The 16,883-nt window shown below is 36.5% G+C and overlaps 3 protein-coding genes across 4 annotated transcripts; all 3 read left to right on the top strand.

The window, feature by feature from the left end:
- Window positions 1-306: 306 nt before the first annotated feature.
- On the top strand, window positions 307-2,667 carry LOC108809718 (cyclin-T1-2). Of its 2 annotated transcripts, XM_018581875.2 has the most exons (7): window positions 310-430; window positions 746-935; window positions 1,121-1,202; window positions 1,376-1,504; window positions 1,592-1,776; window positions 1,848-1,996; window positions 2,078-2,667. In XM_018581875.2, exons 2-7 carry the CDS (start codon window positions 784-786, stop codon window positions 2,353-2,355), a joined length of 975 nt encoding a protein of 324 aa, XP_018437377.1. In that variant the 5' UTR covers window positions 310-430; window positions 746-783; the 3' UTR covers window positions 2,356-2,667. The 2 variants fall into 2 exon arrangements, with proteins under 2 accessions (XP_018437375.1, XP_018437377.1); XM_018581873.2 differs by having other exon boundaries at window positions 307-935.
- A 713-nt stretch (window positions 2,668-3,380) lies between these two features.
- On the top strand, window positions 3,381-5,931 carry LOC108812223 (probable nucleoredoxin 1). The gene is made up of 4 exons (XM_056989072.1): window positions 3,381-3,619; window positions 3,731-4,214; window positions 4,566-5,041; window positions 5,119-5,931. Exons 1-4 carry the CDS (start codon window positions 3,515-3,517, stop codon window positions 5,794-5,796), a joined length of 1,743 nt encoding a protein of 580 aa, XP_056845052.1. The 5' UTR covers window positions 3,381-3,514; the 3' UTR covers window positions 5,797-5,931.
- Window positions 5,932-13,778: 7,847 nt separating this feature from the next.
- On the top strand, window positions 13,779-16,680 carry LOC108812224 (type 2 DNA topoisomerase 6 subunit B-like). The gene is made up of 11 exons (XM_018584416.2): window positions 13,779-13,956; window positions 14,036-14,147; window positions 14,224-14,307; window positions 14,386-14,412; window positions 14,560-14,668; window positions 14,756-14,831; window positions 15,184-15,204; window positions 15,322-15,518; window positions 15,615-15,759; window positions 15,837-16,151; window positions 16,255-16,680. The coding sequence occupies exons 1-11, from the start codon at window positions 13,918-13,920 to the stop codon at window positions 16,546-16,548; spliced, it is 1,419 nt and encodes a 472-aa protein (XP_018439918.1). The 5' UTR covers window positions 13,779-13,917; the 3' UTR covers window positions 16,549-16,680.
- The last annotated feature ends 203 nt before the right edge of the window (window positions 16,681-16,883 follow it).

The following is a 16,883-nucleotide window of genomic DNA, read 5'->3' as shown; positions in this document are numbered from 1 at the left end:
TATAGAAACACATATGTTATAAAAATAAGTACGTAAAAAGAAAAAACTCCGCGCTTTTAAATTACAGGTCAAAATCTAATTTATACATAAGATGTGAAGATAAACAAAAATAAACAAAAAGATAAACAAAAAGAGATGTTATATGAACCTACCATAATCCAATCCGCAGCTGATTCGATTTTTTTCTTTCGCAATGATGATACACGTGTAGAAATAAGATTGGTTAGAAGTTATGAAGAGAAACTATTAAAGTATTTATTATGTTTGCGCCATCTTATTATCAAAATCTTCTTCGAACTAATCAAAATCTTCTTCGATAAAGAAAGAGAGCGTAGAAGACTAGTAGTCTCTCAATCTTCTTCCTCTTCGTTCGTTCCTCGCTGCGCTCTCTGGGGTTCTATTTCTCCTGCATGATAGCTTATGTTTCTAGGTTAAGTTTCCGTCTTTTTCTTCTTACTCATCCGAAATTGAGGTCTTCTTCTTCTTCTTCTTCTTCTTCTTCTTCTTCTTCTTCTGGGTTTTTCACTTGTCGCTAGATAAATGGGTTCTTCGTCGTCGTGGGTTTTGCTTGAAATGCAAAAAGACTGTAACTTTGCTTTTCCTTTCAAGTTCTTGGCGATTTGCAATCTTCTTGACCCTCCCTTTACGAAAAAGATCCCATCTTGATCCTCTTTTGCCACTCTCTCGTGGTTCTTTGCTTGATCAGTTTCCATTTGATATCCCTTCTTACCCCTTCCTTGTTCAGAATCAATCAGTGCCTAGGATCATCTCTTTACGTATACGATGTTCCCCGGGGAAGACCGTTGGTATTTTTCAAGAGAAGAAATAGAAAACAACTCGCCATCAAGAGCAGATGGTATCGATTTGGAGGAAGAAACTCGCCTACGCAAGTATTACTGTTCATTCGTGAAAGATCTCGCTTCCAGATTCAACCTGTAAGTTTCTTTCCTTCCTTCCTCTGTTCTTGCTGCTTCAGTTTAGTTTAGTTTCTATATTGAGATGTAGGCTTTTTTATCTTGGGCAATCACTTAGAGGCATTGATACTCTCTAGGTTTATTAGCATTATTGGTTTTGGGTTCCTTTGATGAATGTGGTATTAAATATTGATCTCTCAATGCAGTAAACCGGCAACAGTAGCCACTGCTATGGTACTCTGTCACAGATTCTTCCTTCGTCAATCACACGCAAAGAATGACAAATGGGTACGTTTAGTTTGGACCATGGTTGCTTGCTATATTATTATTGTCTTTAGTCTTTGTATATCCTGCGTGAAACTGTGAGTTTATTAGCATATTAGGCACGTCCCCTGTTCCAAAACAGAGTGTACCAAAGAGAAACCATCTGTGATTAGTTTCTGTTTACGTTCTCACTCCAGATAATTGCAACAGTCTGCTTGTTCATTGCGGCCAAGGTCGAGTCTACTCCACTGAATTTAAAAACCCTCATTGTTACTTCTAACGAGATATTATACACGAAGGTTATTGCAGCCGCCGAGCAGAAACAGGTTTTTATTTCAGATTCCTTACAACCCTCATTTCAACTTTGTTCTTTTTTTTTTGGTGATTAGATCTGTTTTTTTTTCTTTTCTCAGGAAGTGTATGAACGATATAAAGAGCTTATGTTAAGCGGAGAGAAGCTTGTTCTTTCTACACTCAACTTTGATCTCACTGTTGATCTTCCTTACGATATTCTTATCAAAGCAATGCAAAAATACATCCTTGACGAGACTACTCAGGCTGAGTTCCCTTCGATTGCATGGAAATTTGTGCAAGATAGGTAATGACTTTAATTCTCTGAGAGGCCTTTGCGTTTTTCATACAGACTCTCACAACAAAGTCATTTTGCAGTTTCTGGACGACACTCTGCCTGCAGTATCAGCCTCGTCACATAGCAGCTGGTGCTTTTTTCTTCGCTGCCAAGCACATTAAAATGGACATTCAATCAAACGCAGAGAGCTGGTGTCGACATTTTGACACCACGCTTCATCAGCTGAATGGTATATATGAGTTTGATTGATGTGCTCCTAGAGTCGAGACCGTGGATTTAATATATATATTTTTTGCATTTCATTTTTCAGATTTCCGTCTCCAAATGGGCGAGCTTTATCGTAAGAAAAAGCCGATTCCTACATCTACTACTGGAAGCATAGGGGAAACGAGTAACAGTGGAGACGTTGTGCAGCAACCTGTCCCTACGGATAATCCTGCAAGCTCTCAAGGAGCCTCATCGAGTGCCGCTGATGGTTCAGTGCAAGATATGGAAGGAGTTGAAAGGGACAGCCCAGACCGTGAAGCTAGAGATAATCAAGAAGACAGTCGTGTTCGTGATCCAGCTGCGGAGACAAGTGGTGATTGATGTATTTGGTCGTTAACTATATGGTGAAATAGTGGTTTAGATTTTTAGGTGGAAGAACTAGAGGTTTTGTGCATAGAGATAACTAAAAGGTTTAGTGGTTATATACGCTGAGTTTGTGGGAACAATTATTAGAGTACTATATTTCATCCAAACACTAGATGGTTTTTAGTTTCAAGATTTTTGGTTTTGGGGTTTTCATTACTTCGCTTCATGCTTAACCGTTAGTTTTTGGTCTTAAAGAATTGTAAATATAAATACAGTACATGTAAAATGTTCTTTTCCGTTTCTTCAAAATTACTAATGAAATTTATTGGATCATGGATGGATTCTTTTTGTAAAAAATTCTATAATAATATATACATACAGTATATATATTATATACAACATGTGTATTTGTATGGTGGAAACGTATTTTTGAGAGCTCGCTATTAGTAGAGCTGAGCACATTAACAAAGAACTGAAGATGCCAACCAAACTCATTAATTCGTGTAGTTGATTCAGCCAATAAGATCCGGTTAAGCTCATTATATTTTTCTGGATTTCTCGAAAATAAATAAATCTGTATTCGCAAAGATGGAAGACTTTAAAAAGTCAAGAGCTCTTTTAAGTCTTTGTATATTATGGTAAGTTAAAGACTGGTCTTTAATTAATGGGAAAAAGAATAAAAAAGTTTACAAATAGGTATAAAGTATAAACTAAAATACGGTGTCGATTTTTTTTTTAAATGTAAGGAAATATATCACTTTTGTATTTAAATATAATCTAGGGAATTATATCTATCTTAAACTTTAGTTTATATCTATCTGTCTTAAACTTTAATTTTTGGAATTAAGATTTTTAAAAAAATTTATGTGTGTTTTCAAATGTAAATAATTTAATTAATTAAGCAGAAAAAATATCTTATAAGTTGTTAATGGGATATAGAATATGAACATTTAGCTTAAGACTTAAGGAGCTGTTCGATGAAAAAAAAGAAAAAAAAAGCTTAAGACATAAGGAGTCACGTCGCATTAATTAATAGAAAAATCATTTAAGGGGAAGAGAAGAAAGCTTAAATAGACGCTCTGAGCACATCTGTCCCTCACCAAAAAGTCAAGAGCGATACAGAGAGACAGAGCGACCAGTCTTCGTTGATAGCAATTCGATTCCGAAGCAATCCATGGCTGAAACTGCGAAGGAAGTAAACGGCGGCGACGCTAGGGATCTCCACTCGCTTCTCTCTTCCCCATCGAGAGATTTCCTCATCCGTAATAACGGCGAACAGGTTAACACTGATCTCCATTGATTACAACTTGTGTTGATTCTCTAGATAGTGAAGATGTCTTTAGGTCGTGTTTCTTTGATGATTAGATGGCTTCGTCTCCTTGTTTTGCAGGTGAAAATCGACAGCCTGAAAGGGAAGAAGATTGGATTATACTTCTCAGCTACATGGTGCGGACCATGTCAGCGTTTCACTCCACAGTTGGTCGAAATATACAACGAACTCTCATCCAAAGTTGGTTTCGAGGTTGTGTTTGTGTCAGGGGATGAGGATGAAGAGTCTTTTAAAGACTACTTCTCCAAGATGCCCTGGCTAGCTGTCCCTTTTACTGATTCCGAAACACGTGATCGTTTGGATGAGGTTTTTAAGGTGAGGGGGATTCCAAACCTGGTGATGATCGATGATGAGGGTAACCTTGTGAATGAGAATGGTGTCGGTGTCGTTCGAAGCTACGGAGCTGATGCTTATCCTTTCACTCCTGAGAAGATGGTGGAGATCAAAGAGGAAGAGGAGAGGGCGAGGAGAGAGCAGAGTTTGAAGTCTGTCTTGGTGACTCCTTCTCGCGACTTTGTGATTTCTCGAGATGGAAGCAAGGTACCTTCTTGATTCTTACATGCAAGTTTGTTGACTTAATGGCCCTGTTCGTTTGCTGGTCGCTAGAATCATTAAGTCGTGATAATTGTTCGTTTGGAGGTGGCGCGTTCAATAGCAGCTACTGTTTAAAAAAAAAAAAGAATATTAATTGAACGATTTTGATTTCGTCGTTAGAATTTCTAGTGTCCAAAATTTTTAATCGCCGGTCGCTAGCATTTGGTCAGCTGCGATCGGTTGCTGAACCCACAACCAGTAAACAAACAACATTTGGTCGCTGAAGTTGGTCGCTGACGCTAGCGACCTGCAAACGAACATGGCCAATGTAACTGATCACAATTGTGTATTCACTAGGTACCTGTATCGGAACTGGAAGGGAAAACCATCGGTCTTCTCTTCTCGGTGGCATCTTACAGGCAATGTAAGGAGTTTACTTCGAAGCTTGAAGAGGTCTATAAGAAGCTGAAGGAGAATAAGGAGGATTTTGAGATTGTTCTGATATCTCTTGAAGATGATGAGGAGTCTTTTAAGCAGGACTTTGAGACCAATCCATGGCTGGCATTGCCTTTCAATGACAAAAGCTCGTCGAAGTTGACTCGGCACTTCATGCTGTCTACGCTACCGACCTTGGTCATTCTCGGACCCGATGGAAAGACCCTCCACTCGAACGTTGCTGAAGCTATTGATGACTATGGAGTTCTTGCGTATCCTTTCACTCCAGAGAAGTTTGAAGAACTCAAGGCGATTGAAAAGGCAAAGCTAGATGCTCAAACACTCGAGTCTCTTCTTGTCTCTGGTGATCTCAACTACGTTCTTGGAAAAGATGGGTCTAAGGTAAAAAAAAAAGAAGCTTTATTTACCCTTTTAAGCTTCTTTGTTGGTATGAACAAAACTTGGCTTCCTTTTGTCAGGTGCCTGTGACTGAGCTGGTGGGGAAGAACATTCTCTTGTACTTCTCAGCTCACTGGTGTCCTCCATGTCGCGCTTTTACACCAAAGCTTGTTGAAGTCTACAAGCAGATAAAGGAGAAGGATGAAGCGTTTGAGCTGATCTTCATCTCCAGTGACCGGGACCAGGAATCATTCGATGAGTACTACTCGCAGATGCCGTGGCTGGCTCTTCCATTTGGTGATCCTAGGAAAACGTCTCTGGCACGAACCTTTAAGGTCGGTGGCATCCCCATGCTAGCGGCTCTCGGACCAACTGGTAAAACCGTTACAAAAGAAGCAAGGGACCTCGTGGGAGCCCATGGAGCTGATGCTTACCCGTTTACTGAGGAACGTGTGAAGGAGATTGAGGCCAAGTACAATGAGATGGCGAAAGAGTGGCCTGAGAAGGTGAAACATGCTCTTCATGAAGAGCATGAGCTAGAGTTGACTCGTGTCTCGGTTTACATATGTGATAAGTGTGACGAAGAAGGGCAAATCTGGTCTTACCATTGTGACGAGTGCGACTTCGATCTTCATGCCAAGTGTGCTTTGAAAGAGGAGGATGCCAACGTAAACGGCGATGATGCTGTGAAAGAAGGTGATGGTGGCGAGTCCAAAGATGGTTGGGTCTGTGACGGAAACGTGTGCACTAAGGCCTAATATATTGGTTCAGGCCCAGTTATATGTATGCTGAGCTTATTTTTCTGTCCCTTGTATAACAAATAAGAGTGAGAAAGTGTGGTATCAAATACTCGTTTATGTCTTATATCCATGAAAAAATTACCTTCTCAGACACATTATGACTTATGAATTACACATTAAAACACTTCTTGCTGGTCACACACTTTATGAGTGTAAATTGTCTTTCATGCCCTCAAACTAACCTAATCATAGAACTAACTAAACCTATCCTAACCAGAGTGAACTAACCAATTACAATAAAAATATAGTTTTTAATTTGTCGAGAAATCACAAAACACCTATTATCTCTCCTCTCCACTCGGATCTCAAAACTCAGATTCATTTTCACTTTCCCAAATTTCTAACCCTAATTTCCAATCTAGTTTTTTTTATCATCTGTCAAAAGAAATCGTTTCCGTACTTTGCTCACGAACCAAGATTAAATCGAAGCCAAAGAAGAAAGAGAAGAAATCCAAAATTTTGGATGAACCAACCCCATCCCAAATCGCAGCAGGAGGTCTGGTTCTTCATCCATTTTTCTGGAATTGTGTTTTCTACCCAGATCTAACAAATATGAAAACAGTCTTCATCAGGTTAGCATTTGGGCAACTTCTGGTTTTTTTTTCGAATTTTGTTGCTTTCTTATATAAAATTTCAATCTTTGGGTTTTTTAATCGAGTCTCGTGCGATTTTTCTTCACAATTTTAGGATTTTTTCTCTTCCCAATTTTAGAATTTTTGACTGGGTTTATTCGAATCCAAAGTTTCTGGGTTTTTCTGGGTTTACAAGAACTCTGTGGGAGATTATAGACACTTTACAAGTTATTCCTGATTTAGGAGAACAAAGACAGAACGGTGACTGCCGGAGCGGTGAAACCGTTGGTAGATCTTGCGGCAGAGAAAAAAACTGGAATGGCAGAGAAAGTTAGAGGTTAGATAAAGATCTGAGAATGTAGAAAAGTTTTGTCACTAGAGCTTCATTATTCCACTTGTTGAATTACTCGTGTTGTTTATTAATTTCTAGTAGTTAGTTTTGTGGTGGATGTTAAATCTGATTCCATATTTTGAATTACTCACGAGTCCACATGTCGTTATTCATGAGTCTACATTTTTTCTTTATCATATATGTCCACATTTAACTTGTCCATAAGTACATCATCCATATCCACAATTTGTTTTGTGCATTAATATATTTACTTTCGGTTTTGAGAATGTGAATAAGTTTTGTCATGAGATCTCCATCATTCCACTTGTTGAATTATTCAGGTTGTTTAGACTCAATTGTGAACACTTGTCTACTGATAAGTGTAAGATTCAAATGTGTATTTTTTTCTCTTATCCACGGTTTGTCCATATTTCTAAAAAAATTTTGTTAGCATTTTTCTTATCCACGATTTTTGTGTCCACAAATTTGATTTACAAATTATATAAAATATATCAAAATGGATGTTAAAATGTAAAGAAAAAGAAAATATAATTTACTGACCACATCCACAACCAATAAAATCTCTAAAACATCGAATTTCCACATCATGAACCAAAAAAACATCTGCAAACCCCTCAAAAGAACAACAACTCCGTACATGTTCCAAAAAAACTTGGTCGATTTGTTTGGTCCCCACAAAAAAGACATAATATAATAATACTAAAACTAACTCATCTCTTCAACACTTAACCAAAGCAAAAGGGTATATGAGTACAAACACATAGAGAAAAGATGTAGAAAGTGTCTCTCAAGTGTGAAGTGTCTAATGGTGTTAAAAAAAAGAAAAAAGTGTCTGTTTGAGTAATCAACTCTATATCCATTGACGTCCCTTGCTTGTTTTAGTTTTGAAATATTCGTCTTTATCAAATAATCGAGTTGCGTTATTTTCTGAAGTACAAGCAGGCATGGATGTTCGAGTTCGGGTCACGTATTTCGTTTATTTTAGTATTGGGGTCTAATATCTGTTTGGGTACGTTTACATATCGGGTATAAATTGGAGATTTAGATTTCTAATGCAAAATTTTAAATTTTTCATTATTCAAGTTTCTTTTACTTAAAACATTACTGTTAGTTTAACTGATTTATTTTTGGTAATTGAAATTTTAATAAGTTCGAGGATAAAACTTTGGAAATAGAAAGACATATTAATCTAGTTATTGTTTTGAGATTTTGGATGCAATTTACGCTAATGTATGAAACAAGAAATTTGTCATGTATTCTAAATAAGTGACAAATCACTTATTTTGCAATTATATGTATATTATCGTAATTTGAATCATGTGAAATATCAATATATATATATATATATATATTGAATAAAATAAGTGAAATAAACCATGAATATAAAATTAATTATACATATGTTTCGTTATTTTTGGATATACATTTGAATTCAGATACTCTCTGTTCGTATTCAGATAACCAATTTTTTCTAATTCAATACATGTTCGGGTATTTTGGCACTTTTGTTTGGAATTTTTTTTGTGTATGTTTCTACTAAAGATCAATAAATAAAATATGAGCATTAGGATATGACTGGTGTAAATGCAGCGATATCAACAATTGGGGAAGTTTACAGATGCAGATCGTTACCATTTTAAAAGTTATAAATAGATTTGTACGAGTGGTGCATCTAGAACTTAGTGCGTTTCTGGAATATTTATGACTATTTGACTATCAAATACAATTTTGGTTAAATAATAAATTAACAATATTAAAACTTTATATAATTATAAATAAAAAATCATATTATTATAATAAATATTTAAATAAGATTTTATTAAATTATATTATATATATATGTGTGTGCGCGCGTGTATATATAGTAATGTCTAACAGTTAAATATTTTGTTTTAAAGTTTTAAAATATAAATTGATATACGTGTATATATATATATATATATATATATATTTAGTACTTATATTAGTTTAATTTAAAAACATATTAAATATTTTTATTTTCTATTTATATAGTTTTTAAAAAATATCTACCCTCCCGCAACCGCAATAGGTAGTTGAAACCGTGTTTTAATTTTGATAGGTTTGGAGCACTGCAAAGTGGTTAATATTGTTTTTTTGTGATTTTGTAAATGTTCTAATTTTCATAAATGTTTTATGAACCCTTATAAATCATTTACAAAGACTTATAAATGACTTATAAACTGTTTTGAATAATTTATAAATCCTATAAAATAATTATATATATATACTCTTATAAGATTTTTTAAATCTATTTCATAAAGTTTGTCAACATTCTATAAGACTTTATAAATTTTCTAGATTTTATAAAGTTTGTCAACATTCTATAAGTCTTTTTAAACAATTTTGTTAAAGTCAATTTTACACGTATTTATAAGTTTGTATTATAAATTTTTATAAGTTCATATAAATAATGTTATAATAATAGTGTTTATAAACTGACTTTTTATTTATGTATTATAAAATTATTTATAAATATTTATAGTTTGATTTATAAAAGTTTATAAACTAATTTAAAGTTTATAAACTGATTTATTAGGGTTTATAAACTGATTTATTAGAGTTTGAAAACTGATTTTAAGAGTTTCTAAGTTGAATTACTATTGTTATCAACTGATTTTTGTTTTATGTGTTATGAAATGATTTATAAAGCTTTATAGTTTGATTTATAAAAGTTTGTAAACGGTTTCAAAGTTTATAAGGGGTCATAAGTTGTTCTCATAAATTTTAGTTATGTTTTAACTTGAGTCATTTTGGATGAATATACATAGAAAAATTAGTAATTAGGTATATGGCTATAAGTTTCTTTAATTAGGTAAGTGGGTATGAGTTACTTGTGAAATTACAAATTCATCCTCGTGCAATCATTTATAACCCATACACAATGTTTATATATAACATTTTTTAAAGCTATTTAATACAACTCATCCTCTGCTTTCTTGCTATCATTCAACAACTTTTGTCCCTGGTTGGAACTTAAGGCTTCGTCACTGATGCACCATAGATTTGGCAGGTAAATGGTTGTGCGCCGCACAATCTGCATAAGTCATATCGGTTTTACATCTAAGTTGGTGGACTCTTTCACTTTCTTTATTTTATTTTTATCTGAGCTTTTCATCTTCTATCACATCTGATATTAATATGGTGTCAACTTCAAATACACGCCGCCGAATCAGAGAATTGGATTGGAGTGATACTAGCAAATATTTGTATATTATCCAGATAATTTCTAATATTACTGGATAGTTTTCTATATAAACCGTTTAATTTGATAAATGTATCAATACATTTACCTGGTTAATTTTCATGTTACCAGCTAAATAACTCGGTGAGTTGGCTCTGTTTGAGGCAGGCGGAGTTTCTGATCACTTAAGAATGGTGTCCCAATTGCATCCTGCTGCACCAGGAAACCCAAAGCCTTTTAAATTTTCCAATCATGTAGCAAGCCACCCTCAGTTTCTGGAAGTGGTTTGTGGAATTTGGCTTTCTACTGACCCTATTACACACTCCCGCTCTGCTCTGAAACGGTTCCATGAGAAGCTGAAGATGTTGAAATCAGATTTAAGGAGATTGAACAGGGAATCATTTGGGGACTTGCCATCAAGGGTAAAGGAAGCTTATGAGGTTCTTTGTACAAAACAGACAAATACCATGTTAAATCCGCATACAACAACATTTGAGGAAGCTTCTGATGCATGGGAGCATTGGCATCATATCTTTGGGATCGAAGAGAAGTTCTTTTATCAGAAATCACGGGTGCAATGGCTTGATCTAGGAGACCGGAACCCCCCTTTCTTTCATAAAACGTGCCAAAGCAGGAATGCAAGGAATGCAATTAGGAGACTTATCACCAGTGATGGGCGGATTCTCACTGAAATGAAGGACATCAAGGAGGAAGCAGTTACGTACTATGAGACCTTTCTTCAGGGGCAGAGTGCTGGTGATGGTGATGTAACGCGGGCCTACCTGGAGGATGTATTAGACTACTGTTGCTCTAATGCAGATGCAGCTTTGTTAGTAGCTCCATTGACAGCAGATGAAATTAAGGATGCTCTTTTTTCTATGTCTGCGAACAAGGCTCCTGGACCTGATGGTTTCTCCATGGAGTTCTACAAAGCAGCCTGGTCAGTGGTGGGAAAAGAATTAATTATTGCTGTTCAATCCTTCTTCTTATTCGGGTTGTTGCCTCGTAGTCTTAATGCTACTCTCCTCTCGTTGGTGCCGAAAACGGCAGGGGCAGAGAAGATGAGTGAATTTCGTCCCATAGCTTGTTGCAATGTGGTTTACAAGGTCATCTCTAAAATCATGGCGCGTCGTCTCAAATCAATTCTTCCTCAGGCCGTCGAGTATAATCAGTGTGCGTTTGTTGAGGGGAGACTTCTACTTGAAAATGTGCTCTTGGCTACAGAGCTAGTGAAGGATTATCATAAGCCATCAATATCTTCTCGTTCAGCAATAAAGCTAGATATCGCAAAAGCTTTTGACACGGTGAAGTGGTCCTTTATAGAAGCCACTCTACGAGCTATGAATTTTCCTGAGCTATTTGTTACTTGGATAATGAGATGTGTGGAAACAGCTACTTTTTTGGTCTCCGTCAACGGTGAACTGGCAGGGTTTTTTCCAAGCAGCAGAGGTCTTCGTCAGGGTTGTTCGCTGTCTCCTTGCCTCTATGTCATTGTGAGCAATGTACTCTCTAAGCTCCTGAATAGAGCAGCAATGGAATGGCATATTGGTTTCCACCCAATGTGTAGTGGAATTAATCTCACTCATTTTAGCTTCGCCGACGACATAGTTGTGTTCACGGATGGTACTACCAGATCGCTTGATGGTATGTTGACCGTGTTTCAGGACTTTGCTAGTATGTCTGGTCTGCGTATAAATGTAGCGAAATCGACGGTCTTTGCAGCAGGAAGGGGTAAGCAAGACCTAGAAGAAGCTGCGGGGAGGTCTGGAATGTCTACGTCAGCTCTGCCGATAAAATATCTCGGCCTGCCTCTGACCACTAAAAAAATGTCACGCAGTGACTATGAACCTTTAATAGTGAAGATCCGTAGCCGTTTTATCAGCTGGACTAGCAAAGCTTTAGCTTTTGCAGGGAGACTTCAATTGATAAACTCAGTTATAGCAAGTATGACCAACTTTTGGTGCTCCGCTTTTTGTTTACCGCAAGGATGCATTGATGAGATTGAGAGTATGTGTTCTGCCTTCTTATGGAGTGGATCGCCGAATATTACCACTAAAGCTAAAGTCTCTTGGGAAGAGGTCTGTTACAGGAAAGAAGAGGGAGGGCTGGGAGTTCGAAGAATTAAAGATGTCTCGACAGTCTCTGCTCTTAAGCTAATATGGCGGTTGTTTCATGATACTGGTTCCCTATGGGTGGCTTGGGTAAAACACACTCTTCTCAATGGGCAGTCTTTTTGGGAGGTCACGGAAGGAACTTCAGGCTCTTGGGTGTGGAAGCAGCTCCTTCGTCTCAGACCTCTGGCAAAGCGTTTCATTCGAATAGATATTAAAAATGGCAACTTGGTCCGGTTTTGGTCTGATATTTGGCGCCCACTTGGTCGTTTGATTGAGATTGTTGGAGATCGGGGACGTCTGAAGCTAGGTATAGCCAGATCTGCTACTATATCAGAGGTTTTGGTGGGCTCTGAATGGCGTTTCAGGCGTACGAGGGACCCTCAGGTTGAAGATATGATCAGCCAAATTAAGAGCTTTAAAGTTGTTTTGTCGAGTAATGTGGAAGATAAAGCTCTATGAAGGCAGGGAGATGGGATTTTTGGCGCTCATTTCTCAACATTCTCAACTTGGGACATGATTCGAGAGAGGCGTCAATCTGTCCCATTGCAAAAACTAGTCTGGTTTAAACAGGGAGTTCCAAGGTTTGCTTTCATCACCTGGTTGGCGGTTAAAGATAAGCTCTCTACTGGAGTTAAAATGCGAACTTGGGGTCAAAATCAAGGGTGTCTTTTTTGCGGGGATCCGGAGGAAACGAGGGACCATTTATTCTTTGCGTGTCCCTATACTTACACGCTCTGGCTGCAGGTATTGGGGACGTTAATACAGCCAGCACCATCACCGGATTGGGAGGAGAATGTTCAAGTACTTCTGGCCGGCTCTCATGGTTTGCTGGTCTCTATACTTGTGCGTTTATCTTTCCAAGTACAGTATACTACTCATGGCGTGAAAGAAATGAAAGAAGACACTCTCAGCGTACTAGAACAATGGATCAGCTAACAAGGATAATTGACAAAACCATCAGGCAGCGCATTCTTTCCACCAAATACGGAGAGAAGCCAAAGTTGAGAGGTTTATTTCAGTGTTGGTTTGGAGCTCATATGAGACATAGTTAGAACATCTTTTTTATATTCTCTCAGCTGATAGATGTAAATAATCATTCTTTTCAAAATTGATCAATAAATTTAAAATTTCATCAAAAAAAATACTTAAAACTGAAGATTTAATTACTTAAATACTTAAAACGTATTCAAAAGTAACATATAACCTTATTTCATATTTATTTAAAATGAAGATTTAAATAAGTTTGTTTCAAAATTATTCCATTTCTCACTTCATAATAAATTTAAATTATATTTGGGTCAAAATGTACATAGTTGATTAATTGAGTTTTTAATCTACTAAATTTATTTAAATTTAAATGTGATAAAATAATTATTTTGTGATAATTATTGATTTATTAAGATAAATACAATTTATAGATGTAACAATATTTTTTGAAAAAAAAATCCACTCGAAAATATAGTTTTAAATATATAATAAGAAAATAGAAAAATAATTTTCATTTTAATTTAATTTTACTTAACTATATTAAAAATTTTAATTAAATATTATTAGTAAAATATAAAATAAATAATAAATAAAATGAAATTTATATAAATATATTGTTTAGTGGTTTAGTGGTTTTTTACTCTTTTCTCCAATTTAAATAATTGTTTAAAAATCCGTCAAAAAAAATTGTTTAAAAAAAAAAGATCATTTCAGAATTTGTTTTTGTTTTTTGTTGGTTAGGGAGGATTCCAGCATTTGATCCGAAATCTGCAGGGCATTGCAGTATAAGGATATTGATTTCAAAATTCTGGAGATAAGCGGGAGGCTTTCAGAAAACCCGAAGGACCTGTCATGGAGATCAGTGATCCCGTTCCCAAGCTTCTTCTACAAGTAACTCACCCACCATTTTCCCCATTCCTCTTCTTCGATTTCATTTTCCTTTCCTGAAAAAAAATATTGGCTCTCTCAGTTGATCTCGTCAGCTTTTCAAAGATGCCGTTTATCAGAAGATCTCTGTAGATTATCACTTCTTCTTCATCATCAATCCACTGGCAACGATCCTCCGATTACATCTATTTCGAGTAATCTCACTCTCTCTCTCTCTTCTCCCTCGACGGAAACCGAATCTCTGTCGTCACTAAATTGGTCCATCTACAGTTGCGGATACGGGCATTGGATGCAATTTGGTGGAGTTTCAGGATCTGAGGTACCCTAGAGAGCTCAATGGACCCAAGATTTGGGGTTAGTACTTGCAATACATCTTTGGGTATTCTCTTAATTGAATGTTTTTCGAGCTGATTCTGATTGTTGATTGTGCAGATGGATTACTCTCCGTCAAGACCACTTGTACGTTTCAATTGCTTCCTTTCTCGGTTTATATGATTCATTGTTAATGTGTCTAGATACGAGATTGAGTTGATCATGAAGCTATATTGAGAATTGTGGGACTTGTTGTTATTGTTCTTCCCTTATTCTTTCTCCACTGTGTTGCAGGCTTTTCTGACGACGAGGTGTTCTGTTATCACATTAATCTTGATGAATATATATCAAACAAAAGAATCAAAAGGCAACCTTCTCAGCCTAAGAATGGTGCAAAGTTCAGGTGTGCACATTCCTCTATCTATAATCTTTGTTTTTTTTTTATTGAGTTCTAACCACTGTGACTGCCTAATTATTGTGGTGTTTTCAGTGGGACAGAGGTATCTCTGACTGTTTTTGGAAGTATGGATGCTCTTGTGGCGCCCATTATTAGCTTCTTTCAAAAGGTCTCCCTTCTTTTCCGCATCCTTGTTTCTTGCTTTTCATACTGAACTGCGTAACAACTTGTTATAGAATCAAGATAAAGAGCAAACATTTACATCTTTAAGTTGAATTTCAAAGTCTTGAAAAGCTACCCAGTAGTTAACTTACTTATTTAGTTAGGTCAAGCAATGATTCTGCATCATGATTTTACCCAAGTTCGCTTACTCTGTGCCTTTGTAGATTTGATCAATAATATATATTTTAGTTGAACTATCGGCCTTCTGGCCGTATCACTTAATTGTAGTTAGATATATTATTACTCTCATGATTGCTTAGCTGCTCGGTAATGATATATCCCACCATGTCATCTTGCAGATGCTTGTTCTGCAGTTACCTGTAAGTTCAAGTTTCTCCCTTCGGTGATTTGACAAATTTCTTTAGACAAGTCCTTTTCCACAGAACTGGCTACTCATGAAACTAAAAACCAATGCTGCGTCCTTTCTACCTCTCCAGAATGTCACAATGGATCTGGTGGTTAAACAAGGGGATTCCCCTAGTACTCAAAATCAGTACGTCTTTGTAGTGAACGCTGATAAAACTCCTTGCTTCACTGCCTCCAACCTTGAACGGTTAAAGTCTGGTCTTGAGGACTATGTCTTAAGGCATGGGAACTGTTTGGATATAATGTGTGAACAATGCTTCTCTCATAGGTACATAATTCTAAAACACTTGCGACTTAACTTAGTCTTGCTCCAGTCATTTAACGTTAAGTCTGACAAATCTGGCTATATTCTAAATATTTTCAGAGAGCATCTAAAAGTTGGAAGTGGGATAGCCTGCCCTGAAGAAAATCGTAAGAGACCTGGAAGAACAATGGAAGTGGTGATTGTAATAAGTGACTTATTAGAGACAACTCGCCATTGCAGCAGATCATGCGAGGGCAAAACAGAGGTCTGCTCAGTTCTCAAAATTAAATACATTGACATGGACTGTTTATTTGTTTGATCTTAAATGGTGACTATCCCCAGGTTTTATACTTTGACAATTTCTCTCCTTCCCCCATTCCACAAGTTGCCTTGAGTGCATTGAAAAAGATTGACTGGAAAAGTTACGGTTTGATCCTAGCGAGTGTGAATGATCAAGAAGGACATGTGTTCCTTGAATGGGAAAATTTTCCTTCATATGTTCAAATACAAATCGCTCTACACTGGTATCACAATAAGTATCCAACAAGACAGAAGACTGAGCCTGGTATAAATCTTGTGAAGAAGGGGATTAAAAGTGCGTTAGATGATTTGAAGACTAAACATGAGGGCTTTCTTCTAAGCTCACATGCTCGTAAGGTGATCTCTCCAAGTCAACCTCCTTTTGAACTATTAGTGTCAATCTCTTAAATTTTCTAAAGGTATGACCAAGATTGTTTTTGTTGTTGTTTATCTTTCTTAGATTTGCAGCTATGTTCCTGACCTTGCAAGATCATTAGCAGGCCTCATATTCTCCTCTACTGACATGGACTTCCAAGGAGATTGCTTATCAGTTCTTGGCTTTCAGCCTCAAGAAGTTGAACGTGAAGCTGTTGAAGACTATATCCAGAGAAAGATCGTTACAGTTATAGGAATGAATGAGAGTAAACCCCAGGAAGCTGCTCCCCTTCTGTTTTTTGAAGCCGGGTCTGAGACTCAATACTTTGATGATGAGGAAATAGAAAGTGAGTATTACTCTTCTTTTCTCCTGGAATGATACATCTGCTTCTGATAACGGTTACGGATACAGTAGATATGTGAAAACTATATGTTATGGATATGCTTATAGAATTTCCTTTAATATGTTACACCACAGCCTGAGAATGAATCCTCATGGGTAGACAATGAATTCTGTGTTCTTCTAACAAATTTTCTTTCAAAGTGGCAATTGGTAGATGTCAATTAACATATCCAAATTCCATAATCAATATGATCTCCAACTAAAAGAATTGAGTAGAGAATAGACCAAAGGGAACATCTAAACTTGCAATGCAGCAATTGATGAACAGGCACAAGAAATGAAATGAAATGTAACACAAATAATTAAGAGTT

The sequence above is a fragment of the Raphanus sativus genome, chromosome 6 (genome assembly GCF_000801105.2).
Source record: "Raphanus sativus cultivar WK10039 chromosome 6, ASM80110v3, whole genome shotgun sequence".
NCBI lineage: Eukaryota > Viridiplantae > Streptophyta > Magnoliopsida > Brassicales > Brassicaceae > Raphanus > Raphanus sativus.
Note: the sequence above shows the minus strand (reverse complement) of the source record. Positions and strands in the feature narration are given on the sequence as shown.